The sequence below is a fragment of the Pelodiscus sinensis genome, chromosome 3 (genome assembly GCF_052426305.1).
Source record: "Pelodiscus sinensis isolate ZL-2025 chromosome 3, ASM5242630v1, whole genome shotgun sequence".
In the NCBI taxonomy this organism is placed as follows: Eukaryota; Metazoa; Chordata; order Testudines; family Trionychidae; genus Pelodiscus; species Pelodiscus sinensis.
Window position 1 is genome coordinate 106,481,207 of NC_143054.1, and position 17,327 is coordinate 106,498,533.

Consider the following 17,327-nt stretch of genomic DNA (forward strand, 5'->3'; position numbering starts at 1 on the left):
ATCAAATAGCTAATAGGATAAATCTAAAAATATGGGCCAGAATTAAATATGCCTTTCTGTTTAGGATGTTGAAAAACATATAATTTGTTAATTGTGTAGTCGACTACATGGATAATCAATATGGGTTAGTGCTGTAAGCACTAAGTCCCAGCTTGTGCCAGGTCTGGCAACTACTGGGTGCTGGGTCCTGGAGCTCCTCCCACTGTGGCTTTGCATGCACAGTAATTTAGGAGCCTGGCTCAATCCTGCCTCACGCCGGGTTCCCAGGAGCTACTCCCTTCTCCCTCACTGCAGCTCTAAGAGTTATTGCAGGGTAGCTCCTGGGATCCAGCATGAGCCAGGCTGCTAGCTGGCCCGCTAAAAATTCATTGGTTGAGCTGTGAAGAAGGGGTGAGGAACAGTGTAGCTGGTAGCATTAACCGATACACATCCACTTATTAGTTAATCGCTTATAGTTCAATCATTTAACCAACTATAGTGTTATGTCCTACTTTCTGTATCAGCTAAGATTGCACCCCAAAATATAAATACAAATATTATTGTCTTCCATCACAGTATTAATGTACACATGAAACGTTTGATTAAACATGGTTTGATGATAAACTAGTACTCTGATTTTAAAGGTGAATATTTTGTGATTATCAAAATTTGGATGGTACAATAGAAGTTTTGAGACCATGTATCTGCTGTGGAATAGTAAAGTACTTTAATAGTTTTATAACTTTATTGTGGAATATTCCATTTCTTGTCATATAGGAATAAAAATACAAGAGAAGGATCCAGTGTTACTCCGGTACCTATTTCATAGCACTAGCATTACAGTTCTTTTAAGTAACTTTTCTTAATTTTGTAAGAGATAACCCACTTTACTCTGATTATTGCAGCTTCTCATTGGCTATGAGTCTGGAATAGTAGTATTATGGGACCTCAAATCAAAGAAGGCAGATTACAGATACACTCATGATGAGGTAACAACATTCTTCTTCAGTTGACTATTTCCACTTGTTGCAATGTGTGCATTTGTTTCCTATTGTCATTTCGTTGTTAAATATTGGTGGTGTTTTGTATGTTTGAACCATGATGTTTAGAAATACAGTCATAAAGAATATAGTTTTTAGTACTTGTGTAAGTGAATCTGTACTGCCTCTTATCATTTGTTTCTAAACGTTTTGCTGCATAAATCATTTTTTCTGAATAAGACATTTATTATTAAAGCCTCTTTTTTACTATGGCTCAGTTAATTCAGATTACACCTCTAAAATCCAGAGTCTCTGGTCTGGCAACGTGGTCCAGCATGACCACGGATATTCCAGGACCAGAAAGTCTCATGCGCGGCAGCAGGTGTGGGAGTACAGGAGCTGGCACACAGCTGAGTTGGGCTGCGGGGCAGGGGAAAGCAGGAGGAAAGGAAGCCAGTGAGCGACTCAGCTAGGCTGCTGGGGAAACGGTGAAGGGGGCAGGGAAGGAAATGCACATAGCTCAACTGTGCTACAGGAGAGCGTCAGGAGCTGGTGCGAGGCTCAGCTGGGCTGCGGGGAGAGCGGCATTGTGTGGGTGGAGGGGTGCCTGAAATGACCTCCCCAGAAAAATCCCTCATCTAGGACCAGTCAGGTCCCTAATGTGCTGGACCAGAAGTTCCAACCTGTAAAATTCATATTTTTAAAATGCTTATTGAATATTTGCAATTTCTCTGGCAACTTTGAAATGTTCAGTGATAAAATTAGGTAGGAAAAAAGCCTAAAATCCATAATTCTTTGCAACTGTGAAAATGTAAACATAGAAAAATACTTAAATAGATATTGATATCCATAATCTCTTGTTACCAAAATAAAATCACCATTAAGCAATAGTTAATGAGTCTAATCCAATAAGATGATACAGAGGTGTGAAATGCTGTTTGCTGTATCATCTAAGCCAGTGCAACCTTTTTTGACCTGCGACCCCCCGCGTTACAGGGGCCGCCAACTGCTGGGTCCAGCCACCGACCGGCCGGATCTAAGCACTGCGCGGCCACACCCAGCCTCCAGCCGGCCGGATCTAAGCGCTGCGACCCCCTGGGAAGACATCCGCGACCTCCTTTAACCCTGTCCTGACAATGTTTTCTTTTTGGACTGTGCCTCAATTTTCATGTCTGCACAAGATCTTTGCAGTCTCCATTCATAATAGAAGAAGGAGTTGTGACTGGTTTGTTCCCAGTGTAATTTTGGCCACCAGAGCGTTCCAACACAGTTTGTATTGATATAAGCTGGCAGTAAACTTGATTTATTGCACATACTGGTAAGTCTAAAGCAACAGTCTTAGATGTCATATGTTTTAAAAAGAAAAAAGCAAAGGCAAATATTTATAGTTGACAGGTTTTTCTTCTCCCAGATTCAGTAGAAAGGGCCAGGTTGCAGTTGGAGTTCAGCTACTGCCTGCTTCTCATGTTATGTCTACACTGTAATTGGGAAGTGTGATTGCAGCACAGGTAGACATATCTAGGCTAGCTTTGATCTAACTATATCTGGCTTTGAGATAAAGCTAGTTAGAGTAATAATAGCAATGAAACGAGAGCAGCACAGCTCATTCTCTCAAATATGCACCCAAGCTTTGCAGTGAGCAAAGCTGTCACAGTTCCACTGCTGTTGTTACTTGAGGTAGCTTTGACCTAGTTAGATCTAGCTGACTTGGGTATGTCTACACATGCAGCAATCATACTTCCCAGATACACTGTAGACTTGCTCTTAGGCTGCTGGGATTTACCATGAGGAAACTAGGGTAAAGCGTTCCCCTAAGATGCACTTCTAGTTTGGAGGTGGGATTTGGATCAGGCAACAAATGGAGAAGTAGAACTGTCTGGATCTTTGTCTAACGCATAGTCCTCCTTGGCTATGGAGGACTTATTTGAAACTCCATCTGAGATATTTTTCAGTTTGGGAAGGAGGCCTAGTCAGTTTGCAGATAAAGAAGCAATCCAAGGTCCTATCTTCCATACAGTGTAGCACTTCACATTGTGAGAGACTGTAGTTTACATTAAAATATTTCTTATTTTATAGATAAAAATACTGAGGGAAAGAGAAATGACTTGCCCAAGTTCATATGGCTGTTGTTCTACAGGGCTGACAGCAGAAATAAGGAGCTTCTGATGTCCAGTTACGCATTTATGTTCCTATAACACAGGCAGCATCTGGCACTCCTAGCAGAAGGGCCGACTAACTTGCCAGGTCCTTAGGAATGATGGGGGTGTTGGTTCCATGCTTCTGGAAATGCAAGGCCTTGGGTGGAAGGGGCACTATCGTGGTGATTTAAAAAGCTTGGTGCTCTGGCCACCCCTGCTGCCACAGTAGGGAGTCCTGGGCCATTTTGAATTGCTGGACCCTGGAGCAACTGCCCCTTTGTCGGTGGCTTGGCTGCTAGTTGGGCTGTTAGTTTGGACTTCTCATGACATAGTCATGACAATAAAAACATAAGTGTCTTTTAGATTTTACAAAAGTTGTAGTAAATATGTATTTTTAGCCTAGTGCTAAAATAGAGTTGAATTGGAATGTAAATTTTAGATTCACATTGAAAAGGCTTATTCATTTAGAATCAGAGAATAAATCTATAGGCATAAAATGTATTTTAATCTTCATATTTGTAATGTGCAAATCATGAAACATGAAGTATTAAAAGTTTAAATGTACACTTTCATAATCTTTTTGTTTTCTTTCTTCTGTGTGTATTACCAATACAACAAAGCATAAAGGGACTGAAAAAATGGAAGTCTTTGTATTGAGAGAGCTCTCAGTACATTTCACATTATTCGCTATAAAAAGAATGAAGACAGATTTACAGGAAGGCAGGTAGAATTCCTTACTTTACAAACTTTCCACCAAGGATTTTCTGTTTATTTAAATTAAATCACTTTTCCCTGAAGTACATTATGCTTACTTAACTAGTGAACTTTCTGCGTTGTTTGCCATTTCCAAGTCATGTGACTTAGTGATTGACATGTACTGAACCCAGTCGAGAATCTAGCTTCAGGGCAAGCTATTAAATGATTGACGGGCATGTCTTGAGTATATTTATAATCATGCCCTAAGGAGTTACAAGGCCCCACCTAGCTGAACAACCATTTTTCTCTTGATTGATGTTTTGGCATATTTTTTATTCTATGCTGATTTTTTTTTTTTTAATGCAAAGTGTGTGTGTGTGTGGGGGGGGGGGTGTTTTGTTTTGTTTTTTTCTTCTGAGACTTCATGTTTTAATTTGGTACTTGATATTTTTTCTATTATTTCTTCCCCATAGAGGAAATATATATAACCTAGCACTTTGTTAGTTCATTCCTTGTTGTTTAATATTATCTATCTTTTTCTCTGTGGACAAGGAGCATATATGCCATGTTTTTGGGACAGTGATTTCTTCTAGTTTATAACTCGTGTTCAGTATTGCTAGTCAGATCCTGATTGCTCTGGATTTGGGGAAGCCTCAATGTGCTAAAAAGAGAAATTAATTTTGCTTTGCATATTGTATGAACAAATTAGAATAATAACTCGTGAAAAAGTCAAAGGAGGAGAGGAAGTTTCTCTTGGTTGATGCTGCTGAGTAAGTTTAATATTGCACTGATTGAGGATTTTTAGAGATCCCCTTTCCCTCCTACTGCTTCCTGTTTGTCACAATAAGCTGTTTCTTAGCATGCAGGAGGTACTGGGAAGAAGGGAGAGGAGCGGGGATGGAGCAAGCGTAGGGGAGGGAGAGAGTAACAAGAGGCAGCGAAGAGGTGGAGTGAGAAGTACTTGAGGAAAGGGGCTGAGTGGGGGGACTTCAGGAAAGGGGCTGAGTACTGGAGCAAAGGGGGGGGAGCACCTATGGGGCCCAGAGGAAGCAGTACCTATGCTGCCTTTTGCTGACAAAGCAGTTTAGTGTAGGCAAGAGTTAAGTCCCTAAGCATTCCAGTATATAGTGAGAAGAAAATGGGGAACTAAGCATTTATGACACTGTCTGTCCTACTTGTTTGAAAGTAGTCATTGAGCAAAACTGTTTGGGGATATCAAATCAGTTATACCATCAACTGATCATATACCAATTTTTACTTTGGTGGTGCTAAGGATTGCACCTGTTTCCAAGGGCAGAAATGAAGTAAGATTTTGTGGATTCCTTTAATTTGACAGTAAAGATGCCTGAAATCTTCCAATATGATCTTTGCCTTTATATATTAATTACAGACACCTAGAATTAAACCTGTTTGTCAGGGAATTTCCTTGCTTTGCACATAAAGTCCGTAGAATGTGTTTTTAAAAAGTGCTCCCTTCTTGCAGGGCAAGTTAGAATTTAAAACTATAATATTGTATTCTTTATTGTAAGATTAGTTCATTTCTTTGACAGAGAATCATCTGAAAGAATACACAAATCTAGTATTCATATTTAACAGTTTGTTTGGAATGTGATAGCTATATTAGAGACCTGTGTTTATAAATTAACTTTTTATAGCAGTTATTTATAATAATGCCTATCAAACCATCCTGTGCAGTTAGTTTGTTGTTGTCTTGCAAGATGTTTCTGCACAGTGAGAGGCTAGAATTGAAAATGTTAGCTTTCTTTGTGTCTCCTTTCTGAGTCTTTGTTTTGAAGGGTTCTGAAGTTCAAATACAGCTATTGTAATTAAAAAGAATTTCATGCATTATTCATACAATAGGAACATAAAATTAATTCGAAGCTGTATAAACATTCATTTTCTGCTGTTTTGTGTAAACAAAAACAAAAAACGTTACAGCATTTTTGGTAGCTTTTAAAAGAAATATTTAGAAATGTTGTAATATTGACATTTAAAATTGTCAGGCGTTAAATGAAAAACATATTTTGCCTAAACTTTAATAGTATTAAGTCAGAAATATGTTATAGATTACTATTTGAGACTCAGTCTTCTGATAAGTGAGTAAAAATCAGAGCTTATCTTTGAACTTTATAGAAGATATAGCAAAATAGCACAAGGGGTTATCAATTTAGTCAACAAAGAAGCTACTGAGCAACTTATTTATGACAAAAGAATGGCTACAGACAGGAACCTTTCCCCACTCTGTCATGCACAGACACAGTAATGGAAAGGTCAGAAATGCCTGCAGGTTAGCCATACAAAATAAGCTAAGAAGGGAATCTGTTTCTACCAAAGACAACGGAAAATTAGTATATGGGACAGTGTTATCGGTTTGTTGTGAGATTGTTTGTTTATTATGCACCTAGATGTCACATTGACTGGTGCATTAGAAATACTGTGATAGAATACTGTTGGATTTTAAATGCTTTCAAATTTACATTTTATTTTGTTTACATTTTTACCAAATAGGAATTAGGAACGTGAGCTGGTAGCCAGATAAGATCTTATCTTATCTTAAATCTACTTTATCTCTATCACTTTTAAACTACTTTAGAGAATTAATGAAGAATTGAACTCTTAAACTAGTTCTCAAGCTGTGCTCAGTTTGTACATTCTTGCAAGATCATTATACAGGAAGGAAACAATACTCTTTACCATCCATGAACAGCACAAAATACTATTTTATGCCATTTGGGGAGAAGGTCACTCATATACATAGAATTATAGAAATGTAGGACTGGAAAGGATTTCAAGAGGTCTTTGAACCCAGTTCTCCCAACTCACGGCAAGACTACGTATTTTCTAGACCATCTGTGACTGGTGTGTTTGATCTGTGAAATCTAAACAGCACTGTAAAAGCAGGTTAAGGTTTAAAAATGGCAGAAATTCCTAACGTGGATCTTCCCAGTAGTATAGGATATATTGTAGTGGCTACTTAATTGTACAGAAGAGTTAATCATTAGTTTCAAATAGAAAGGAGACAGGTAGAGATTGTGCATTGGGGGGGCCAGGTTCATATGATATGGAAAAGATTACAGGATCTTGTACATTGTGGGGCAGAGGTTTTTGGCCTGAAATATTGTGGAAGAACAGAGGAAATATGTGGTGGCAAACGCTGAGCTGAAGGAGGAAGTGAGAAGAGAGTGAAGGAACTGGCATCAGGACAAGAATGAAGGTGGAGTAAAGAAGAAAGAGAGGACAGAAGGATGGATATGAGGTAGAGAGAATAAAAAATGGGGAAGAAAAGAGAATTTTTCTGTAGCACAAGACGGCTTAGAAGTCCTAATGGGCAGTCTGCTTCCATCTAATGCCTAGTGCTGGGTTTTGTTTATATATGTCAAAATTGATTCATAAATACTTGTTGAGACACAGTAACTTTAATCATACTATTTTAATTTTGTTCAGATACCAGTTTTTCTCCCAATATAGCATTATATGGACATTAAACTTGTAATCTTATCAAAGACTGAAATCAGGTTTGTTTGACAAGACCTTTTCCCCCCTGTAAAAACATATTGACTAGCATTAATTTTATTCCTTTCCTTTCATTTTTTCAGTTGAATCCAATATCAACTTTTCCTTTATTTTCCCCAGGGATTGATATCAGGCTAACCATTGTTACCTGAATTATCCTGTTTGCCCTTTTCCTGCATCCTTCTCTAATTTTCCAGCGTCCCAAGACTACAGGCAGTCCCCGAGTTACGCGGATCCGACTTACATCGGATCCGCAGTTACGAACGGGGATTTCTCACCCTGGAGGACTGGAGCGGCGGGACGCCTGGTCCCGCCGCCCGCCTTCTCTGGGGCAAGAAAAGCTGCTCCCAGTCTCCCTGGTCTGCTGGGGGAGCCAGCAGACCAAGGAGACGGGGAGCAAAGCGGCGGAGGACCCGGCCGGACCCGCGTTGCTTCCAGATCAGCTGGAAGCGCCGCGGGTCCGGCCCGGGTCCTCCGCAGCTTTGTTCAGCGTCTCCCTGGTCTGCTGGGGGGGGACGCAGCTAGTGCCCCCCCAGCAGACCAGGGAGATGTGGAGCAAAGCCGGGGGCCTGTAGTAGAGCAGGTTGGGCACTGCCGGTTGGTCCCGCAGCAGCGCTCCTTGGTGCTACTGGACCAACCCGGCAGCACCCCAGCTGCTCTGCCCCAGGCGTCCTGATTCAGCCGCTGCTGATCAGTTTCAGCAGCAGCTGAATCAGGATGCCTGGGGCAGAGCAGCTGGGGTGCTGCTGGGTTGGTCCAGTAGCGCCGAGGAACGGCCGCGCTACTGGACCAACCCAGCAGCACCCAAGCTGCTCTGCCCCAGGCGTCCCCAAGTCAGCCGCTGCTGAAACTGACCAGCAGCTGACTACAGGAAGCCCGAGGCAGAGTTGCTCTGCCCTGGGCTTCCTGGAATCAGCTGCTGATCAGTTTCAGCAGCAGCTGACTTGGGGACGCCTGGGGTTCTTAAGTTGAATCTGTATGTAAGTGGAACTGGTGTCCAGATTCAGCCGCTGTTGAAACTGATCAGTTTCAGCAGCGGCTGATGCCAGTTCCGACTTACATACAGATTCAACTTAAGAACAAACCTACAGTCCCTATCTTGTACGTAAGCCGGGGACTGCCTGTAATTAAAAATGAAAACGAACAGGTCAGATATCTACTGAGACAATTTTTTTAGGACTCCAAGCAGATGAGCCAGACCTGCTGACTTAATTATTTTGGCCCTAATAGATGTTTAACTACTTTTTCAAGTGATTGTCCCTGTTGTAATTCACATGCTTCCACAGCCAGATAATTTGAAAGTTGTACTATTAGTTGGTCTGTGCATGCGTCCGTAATTCATCTCAGGGTTCATCCCAGAGTGATAGAGGGTGGGCTGACTGCATCACTAGTTCCTTCTCACTGCCATGTGGTCGGAGTTGGAGCTTCTCATGTCCTTTTGTCTCTGAACATGGAAAAAATGCTTAGAATTGTGTATAGTTAGTTTTCTTCTAGTTTTTACTGTTTTTATATAGTTTTAGCTTTTAGTAATTGTTTCATTACAGATTTTGGGAGGCACTCCCCTAGGCTCAGGTGAAACTAGTTGGAGTATGTTCACACTACAGCTGAGAGTGAGCCTCAAAGGCTCGGTAGAAAGATTCATTCTATCAGTAGGGTGACCATCCGTCTCGTTTTTCTGAGGACAGTCCCGTATTTAAGGGCTGTTCCCGGCATCCCAACTTTTTTAAAAAACTGGGCATATTGTCCCATATTTTTCCTGCAGCAGGGGGTGGGGAGGAGCCACCAACACTCAGGGTTTCAGCTACTGAAGTCCCAGTGCCAGAAGCTCCTCTCCCTTCCCCACACTGCATGCTGCGGGACTGAACTTTATTCCTGCAGTGGTACAGGGTGGGCGGGGAGCCATGGGCACTCAGACCTTTGTCCATTGGAACCCCAAGCGCTGGTGGCTTCCCCCTCCCACTGCGGGGCTGAAGTTCCAAGCACCAACAGCCTCCCCTCCTTCCCCCCGTGCTTGGTGTCCCGTATTTGGCATGGGGAAATATGGTTACCCTGTCTATCAGGGCTCAAGCAAGCACACTAAAAATAGCAATTGTGTGGACATTGGAAGCTGGGGTGGGCTTGATCAGACAGCTTCTGGTTCACAGCAGAGCTACCATGTAAAGCTACTGAGGGAGTGATGGGAAGTAGTTTGGGAGGTTCTGCTCCTATCTCCTCATGTATGCAGTAGGATTGACTCAAACCCTTAATTTTAAAATGTGTGGTTCTTGTCTCAAACACCTTTTCTGTTCATAGTCAAATACGTTTTTCTTTACAAGGTCTGCTTCCCATTAAGGTGCCACATGTTACATGGCACTAAATAAAGTTTCACAGTTACAAGATTTCCAGTATGTTACAGCTATAGACTTAGGGTATGTCTCCACTATGAAGCTTTTTAGTGACAAAGCTGTATCAATGTAGTCTTGTTGCTAAAAGTCAGCATGTTTGACAAAACACTTCCTCCCCCAATGAGCACATTTTGCTTTGTTGGCAGGAGAGCTGTTGTGACACTGCACCTCCATATTTTTATGGAAATGTGTTTTGAGTATTCAATATGCATAACTCAAATATGCTTTATGTAAAATGGGGCAACTAACCTATCATTCAAGAGCCTACAGTCTCCTGAATGTGTATATTCTATTTGTGTGCAGGTGTCTTTCTTGTATGAAGTTAGAAATAGAAATTATAAACCTGTTTAATGCCTTTCACAAGACCACCTAGATTAATAGTGATATTTAAGGAACTTAATGACTCTGTGCTCAAGCCAATGGGTCTGTGAATAGTCTTGTTTATTTCTGTAAGTCTGGATTGTTGTTGGTCCCACAAAGACTGGTAACCATGCCATCTGATGCTAAACTCCATCTTGAATTTTGTACTCTTACACAGGGTGGGGAGAGTTGAACAAAGAGTTCCTGCCCTGGGAAAATTCTATGTAAGGGATAGGAAGCAAAGAATGATTGTGTTCAGCTGGCTTCACAGACTGCTCCCCACCCAAAGAGGATACATGTAAGCACTGGGGAACAAAGAACTCTAACAACAGGGGTGGAGAGAGGCTGTTAGATCCAGGTCAGGAAAAAAGATCCGTTCTGGCCTGCAGTACTTTGCCTGAAATAAGGATTGGGGTGAGAAAATATTATTTGTGACAATTTCTCTTGGTGTATTAGGATTAGCTGCTGTGTTTTTGTTTTATTTTAGCTTAGTAACTAACTTTGATCTGTCTGCCATCACTTGCAACCATTTAAATCCTATTTTTATACTTAATATCAAAATCAGTGTAAATATTGTTACCTGGAGGGGAACAACAGCTCTGCATCTCTCTTTCATTGATACATTTTATGAACTTTCTCTGTGAAAAACTTTTATACCAAGACAGATAGATTTATATGGGGCTTTGGTCCCTTGGGGCTGTTCTGCTGAATGCTAACAGGTCCCTGTAACTTAGGAGCCAGAGCTGAGCTGTTATTAGTGTCTGTTGTTCTGCTGAGGGGTGTTACCCAAACTATGCATCTTTCCTGAGGGAGACCAGAGCTTCTGATTTAGCAGGACAGAGTAGTCAGCAGGCTCAGTGGTATGATCAGCCCATCAGGTGACAGTCTCAAGGAGATGTAACAGTGACAGTGTAGTCAAGAACACTGGGCTCATTGGTTAACCCTGTTAAACAGTCTCTCCGCCCCTTCCCCCCGCCTCTGTATAAGAGACAGCAGGGGGCAGGAAGGTGAGAAGCGGTGCACATGGGGATCCAGTTTAAAAGCCAGCTAAATTAGAGGCAGCAGCATGGGTGGGAGGGCAGACAGGAGCCAGTACATGTGAGGAGGCAAGAGGGGAGGGAGGAATGGGAGCCAGTTCTTGCAAGGAACCAGCTTAAAAGCCAGCTCCCTGTGAGCAACAGCTCCTGCCTTCCTCTCTCTCCCCACCCCTCCCCCCATGTAAACGTGTATCTGCTGAAAATTTTAACATCCCTACATCTGTGATCCAACCTGTTACGCCCATGATCCACAAAAAGTTTTGTCAATAAGTGCAAGTGTAGACCGACATATCTTAAATAATATACTCCACTGAAAATACCTATGATGTATAATTGTAGTTAATGCATAGTTGCTATGGTAACTGGTGCTTTAAAAAAAAATAGGTTGAAACCTATTCACAATTTTATGACCAAAAATAACCCAACTTTCTAAAACCTATCTAGAGATGCACTAAAATGTTAAAGCCTGCTAGGGAATTGTGATATAAATCAACTGATCTGCTATAAAGTTTTTTTTCTGTTGTATAAATATATTAGTGGGTTTATAATTTTAGTTTATTTTTTTAATATCAAAGCAGCCATAAATAATTTTGCTATAGTCTTTTTAGACTGCAGCTAATCCTCTGTCATAAATGTCACTTCAGATTTTCATTTCTATTGCAAAATATTTGGGCTAGTCATGCTGGTATAAAAATGGAATCAGCGGTCCAAATTGAAATACAGCGTTCCAGGTGGTGAATATTTGTTTGGTACATCAGGGCAATTCCCGCTTTTCGTTTAACATGGTTTTGTGCTGTTTGCACTTTTATTGCTTCCGTGAACCTCTTTATGATAATTGGCTAATAGGAACTAAAAGTGTGACTGTTTATTACTGCTCTAATTGGCCTTGCAATACCAAGTAGTAAACAGTATTTGAGATACTCTGTAGCTTGTTCCTAAAAGCTTACAATATTCCACAAATAATTTTAGGTCCTGGACCTTGTTTCCCCAGCTTCAAAGATTGTGGATTATATCACAGTATAAATTGAGGCTTTCTAGCACAGAAAAAATACTTGATATAAATTCTTCATAATGTGCTGAATTATTTTAAAGGAATAAAAACAGCCTTTCTCGTGGCTTGATACACCTCTAATATACTGCTGTGCAAACTTCATAACCATATGATATACACACTTCTAGCTGAATGACTCATTATCAATAAGTTTCTGAAAAATGATATTTCATACTAAAATATTGTTTTGTAATACTTGAATGTATCTTTTAGTTAGAAACGCTGCATAGGTGTTAATGTTTAAATAATATGGCTTAGTGTCTTATAATACTGTCAGGCATGATCTTCCAAATGTTTACTTGAAAAGGGATAGTGATTCTGTTCAGACTTCTTACTCCAGCTTTTCAATTCGCAAACACTAACACTGCATAGGGATAATACTTTTTCCCATCAAAACTTTTTGATGCATAAAAAATATAACCTCTTCAAAGGAAAAATGACTCAAAGAAATAATGAATTGTGACTGAAAAATTAAACCTGGATAAGTCATGCTTGTTTTGGTGTTCAGAGGTGTAATGTTTTATTTTATATGTTGGTGTTTTTGTGGCCTTCTTTAAGGAAGGGGAATTGAGACTACACTGAGGTCTGATCTACACTACAGCATAAAGCAGCTTATGTCGACCTAGCTTTGTCAGCATCTATACTACAGTGTAGCTCATTGGTGGACAACCAGCAGCCCAATGGTGAAATGCATCCCATCAGGATTGTATGTGTGGCCTGCAAGACATTTTGTTTGTTGTTGCCCATGCGCAAGGTTTCCAGATTGCGCATATTTTGTCCATGTCCTTTTTTTCCTAGTGGTGTTACTAAAGTAACACACTCATAAAGCAAAGGTACATGAAGTCAGTGTGTGCTGATTGCACACCACTTTGACAATAAGAGCCATGCACTCCCTCTGGTATCTGATAAAAGTGCTGCTATAGTTCAGTACCTCGCAAATTCTAGGAATGCAAGCGCAGTTGGCAAAACTCTTCTATCCTGGGAGACCATCTTGGTTACAACAGTCTTGTGGCCCACTGAGATAAGAGGGCTACTCATGCGGCTCACTTACTAGCCTAGGTTGCCCATTGCCAGAATAGCTCTTGCCAGTGTAAGTCGCCCACTACACCAATATAATAACCATCTCCATGAGAGCCATAGCAATTAGATTGATACAGGGTTCATGTAGACAGTGTGTTGCTTACATTGCCTATTACTACTTCCTATAGCTGGAGCTCTGGCACCCTAGGACTGGCAGGTAGAGCCCCTGCCGCCCTGAGGCTGATAGCTCAGGCTGTCACTCACCCCTCTCCCCCAGTACCCCACTTAAGTCAACACAAGTAGGACATGTACCACTTGCAGAAGGAGTGTAGTGTGGACATGAACAGGTGATTTAATTACTGAGGTGGCTGTAGGTTGATCTCACTTAACATAATTTTGTAGTGTAGATATGCCCTAAATTGCTGGATTTCTGCTGAATACTTGAATTTTCTTTCTCTTCTCTCTCCCCCTCTCCCCCCCCCCCCCCCCGTGTTTCCCTCCCTTCCTCCATAATGCAGGCTATACATTCAGTTGCTTGGCACCATGAAGGAAAACAGTTCATTTGTAGCCATTCAGATGGTACCTTGACCATATGGAATATAAAATCCCCTGCCAAGCCACTTCAGACAATCACTCCACATGGTAAGAAAAGAATGAAAACAGTGTCTGATAGTTCTTACGTTGGAAATATGGGATTAAACTTTCTGTAAAATCCTATTTTATGTAATTCTGGGACTTAAAAACTGCTCCACCAGCAAAAGCAGTTTTTTCTCAGTGTTTTCCCAGGTGTTTGCTAATGACTTCTGCAAAATCCAAGCTGTTTATTAAAAATAGTTTCAAGCCCTTATGAGAACAAACTTTCACATGTGAATTGTGTAAATCACTGCTGCTTTAAATCTTCAGTTACATCTCCAGTGAAATTTTTGGAAATTATTTCACAGATGTCTGAATGAATGCAGATTTTGCATTGTGCTTAATGTTGCAATCTACGTATTGTTTAAAATGTTTGTGTGGATAAAGAAGTATCCGTTTTTGTGTATAAATCCAAGAATTTACATATTAGTGTAAGATCAAAATTGTGTTGTTAAATTCTTGAATTATGCCCATTACAAAACTAGTAGCCTAATGTAAGGAATACTGACTTGAAATACAGTACAAGCCCTTTTATCCAGAACTTCACCAACCAGGAAGCGCAAAACCAAGCATTTCTGGTATGCACAGAATGTTCATTTTATAGTGCAGTTTCTCTAGGGTAGCAGGTTGGGGCTAGGGCATCGAAAGGGCTGCAGGATGTGCTCTGGGAGGGAATTTGAGTCCAGGAGGGGGCTTGGGACAGGAGTTGAGACAAGGGAGGAGGTTGGGGTGCCAGATGACGGATGATTACCTCCAGCAGCCCCCACAAATGGCTCTCCATCCCTGCTATTGCTGCCAGAGGCATGGCCACGTGGCTCTACAGGCCCGCTACCTGTATTCTTCCTCCCCAAGTGCTTGGCTAGGAAGCATAGCCAGTGGGAGCTGCAGGGAGCAGTGTCTGCAGATTGAAGCAGTGTGCCCGCTTGGGGTAAAGCCACCTGAAGTGAGGGCCCGCCCCAGTACAGCATTCTGACTCCTCCAATGCCTCAATCCCCACCAGACTCAAGACCTCTCCTAGAGCCTAGGCTTTGCGTCCCCCCCCCCCCCAAATCTCTGACCCTGTGCCCTACAGCACTCCCCCCCCCCCCCAACCTCATTATAGGGCCATGGTGTCCAACATGCTAGCCACTAGCTACATGTGGCTATTAGGCTGGTTGAGTGTGGCTAGAGGGCTTGAATAAAGTGGCTAGTTTGCTATAGCACAGTGGTCCCCAACCTTTAGAGGCTCCCGGGCGCCCGGGAGGTGGGGCCGCGCGTCCGGGGGCACGCCAGGGGACTGGGATGCCCTTGCACCCGGCACCGGCGTGTGCCCTGGGGCCGCCCGAGCGCCTTGTGCCGTGGGCCCGGGGCCGTCGCCCGAGCCACGTGCCTAGGGCGGGCACCGGCGCTGCTTGAGCACCGCGCGCCCGAGCGCCCGCATGTGCCCCGGGGCTGAGGCTGCCCGAGCGCCGCGCACCCAGCGCCGGTGCATGTCGCGCTCCTGGGGCCGGCGCCTCCCGTGCGCCCGGGGCGGTGCCGGCCCAGGTTGTCGGCGGGCGCCCACGAATGCCCCAGCGGGGGCCATGGCGCCCGTGGGCACCGCGTTGGGGACCACTGCTATAGCATTTTCAGAATAATGTGATTAGTCCACGATAGCAGCAGCTATTATAGTGGTTACTGCTTCAAAACTGGTTGGACCCCTCAGTTATAAGGGAAAACATTTCTTGGATTCTGCCATATTGCTTTTTGAAAGCTATCGCAACAAACATTCTGTGTTTACGTGATGAGTGGCAACTGTTAACTGTCCTTTCGTTTTACATTGAGACATAAAATATCTTTGCCAATATAATGCATGCTTTGTGTGCATATATTAATTTGTAGTTTATGTAAAAGAATACTTTCTTAAGATTTCAGCACAGCAGATTTTTTTTTTAAGTTTAATGTAGGATTTTGTTTCATTTATTTTTTTTTTTTTTTTTATTTTTTAGGAAAGCAGTTAAAAGATGGGAAGAAGCCGGAACCTTGCAAACCAATCCTTAAAGTGGAATACAAAACAGCCAAAGCTGGGTAAGACTTTGCTTATGAGTCAGTTGACTTTTCACACTATATAGGGTATGTATAGTCTTTAAGAATATCCTTTGTATCTTTCCACTTGTGTGACATGTACCCCACGTTGAGAATCTCTGGAAAGTTGTGGTAAATGAAACTTTTGTTACTGGTGGATAAAACATAGTCATTATTCTAGAACAGGAGTGGCCAACCTGCAACTGTTGAGCTGCATGGAGCTCTTTGCTTAAGGAACTGTAGCTCTTGCTAGTTCTAAACCACGCCCCAGTGCCTGCTCATGGCCGGCCGCTCTGGAGGGTGAAATGCGTGGCGGCAGCTCTGGGACCCAGGCATTGGGTTAGAGCGAGAGAGGGAGAGCAGGGGGTTCCTGGCTCGGGGGAGGGGGTAGGGGGTTGGGTTGGGTGGGAGCCGGGGGGGCCTGGCTCTGTGGGAGGGATGGTGCATTGGGTTGGGGGCGAGAGGGGGCTGAAGAACCTTAAACTCAGTCTTCATGGATGCAGAATAAGGCAGCTGACACAGATGTCATATTTAAATTCCAGGGCAAAAAAACAACAACAAAAAAAAAAGAATCAACATGTACGTGGTTTACACTGTTTCTTTAAAGAAAATTCAAAGGCTGTTATTTGCCAGACTGAAGCAATTATTCTGAGATATGAGTCTTTCCCTTTTTGTTTTTGAACCTGTCATGTTTGCAGTCTGGGACAGACCTGAATTTTTAAAATTATAAAAAAGACATAATCTTCATAAGTAACAAAAATGTGGAAATCATACCAGAGATCAATAAGATGGAGTGAAACCGGCACTTCAGATTATGCTAATTTACTTCTCAGTTCAGTTTAATTTAAAAAAATTCACGGGACATAATAGGTCAGTAATGTTAAATTTAAAATACATGGTAGGGATTCTTTTTTTTTATTAGTGTGAGAATATTACTGTATTTTTAAAGGGTTGTTTTTTTATTTGATGTTTGTTCCCTGTCAAGTTCTCTGAAGATCTATGGACTGGCAGTGAATATTTTAAGTGACTAGAGACTTTTTTATTGGCTTTTGTCCATTTGTCCTGTAATGTTATTTTTATCATGACATTTTATGTACTATATCTATATATTTATATAGATATATAAAAATAAATATATAATACATGGCTCTTCGGACTCTATCCACAGCTATTTTGACTCGGTCTTTAACTGGTTGGCCACCCCTGCTCTAGAATGTATATGTGTGATTAAAATAGGTAAACAAAACATGTTGATGAATGCTCCATATCTATATGTTCCTTCCTTAAAATCAAAGAGCTAACAAAAATATTAAAATATAATAAAATAGTGTGTTGCTGTTTTTTTAAAATCTTTGTGGTTACTTGCCACTTTTAGTTATACTAAGGAGAAACTGATAATTTGGCTGACCATTAAGTACATTTCAGTGCTAAGTTTTTCAGGAAATCTATTTATTTCTTTTAAGAATTAAACTTACTTTATCTAGTAATAAGAC

The 17,327-nt window shown here is 41.8% G+C and overlaps 1 protein-coding gene across 8 annotated transcripts in view; it reads left to right on the plus strand.

Annotated features, from left to right (window-relative positions):
* STXBP5 (syntaxin binding protein 5) overlaps positions 1-17,327 on the plus strand; it is a 194,812-nt gene that overhangs the window by 87,798 nt on the left and 89,687 nt on the right. For all 8 annotated transcript variants that reach the window (XM_025184070.3, XM_075924382.2, XM_025184056.3 and 5 more), the window contains exons 7-9: positions 885-968; positions 13,677-13,800; positions 15,759-15,837. In XM_025184070.3, the coding sequence (XP_025039855.3) occupies positions 885-968; positions 13,677-13,800; positions 15,759-15,837 (287 nt within the window). The remainder of the gene's footprint in view (positions 1-884; positions 969-13,676; positions 13,801-15,758; positions 15,838-17,327) is intronic.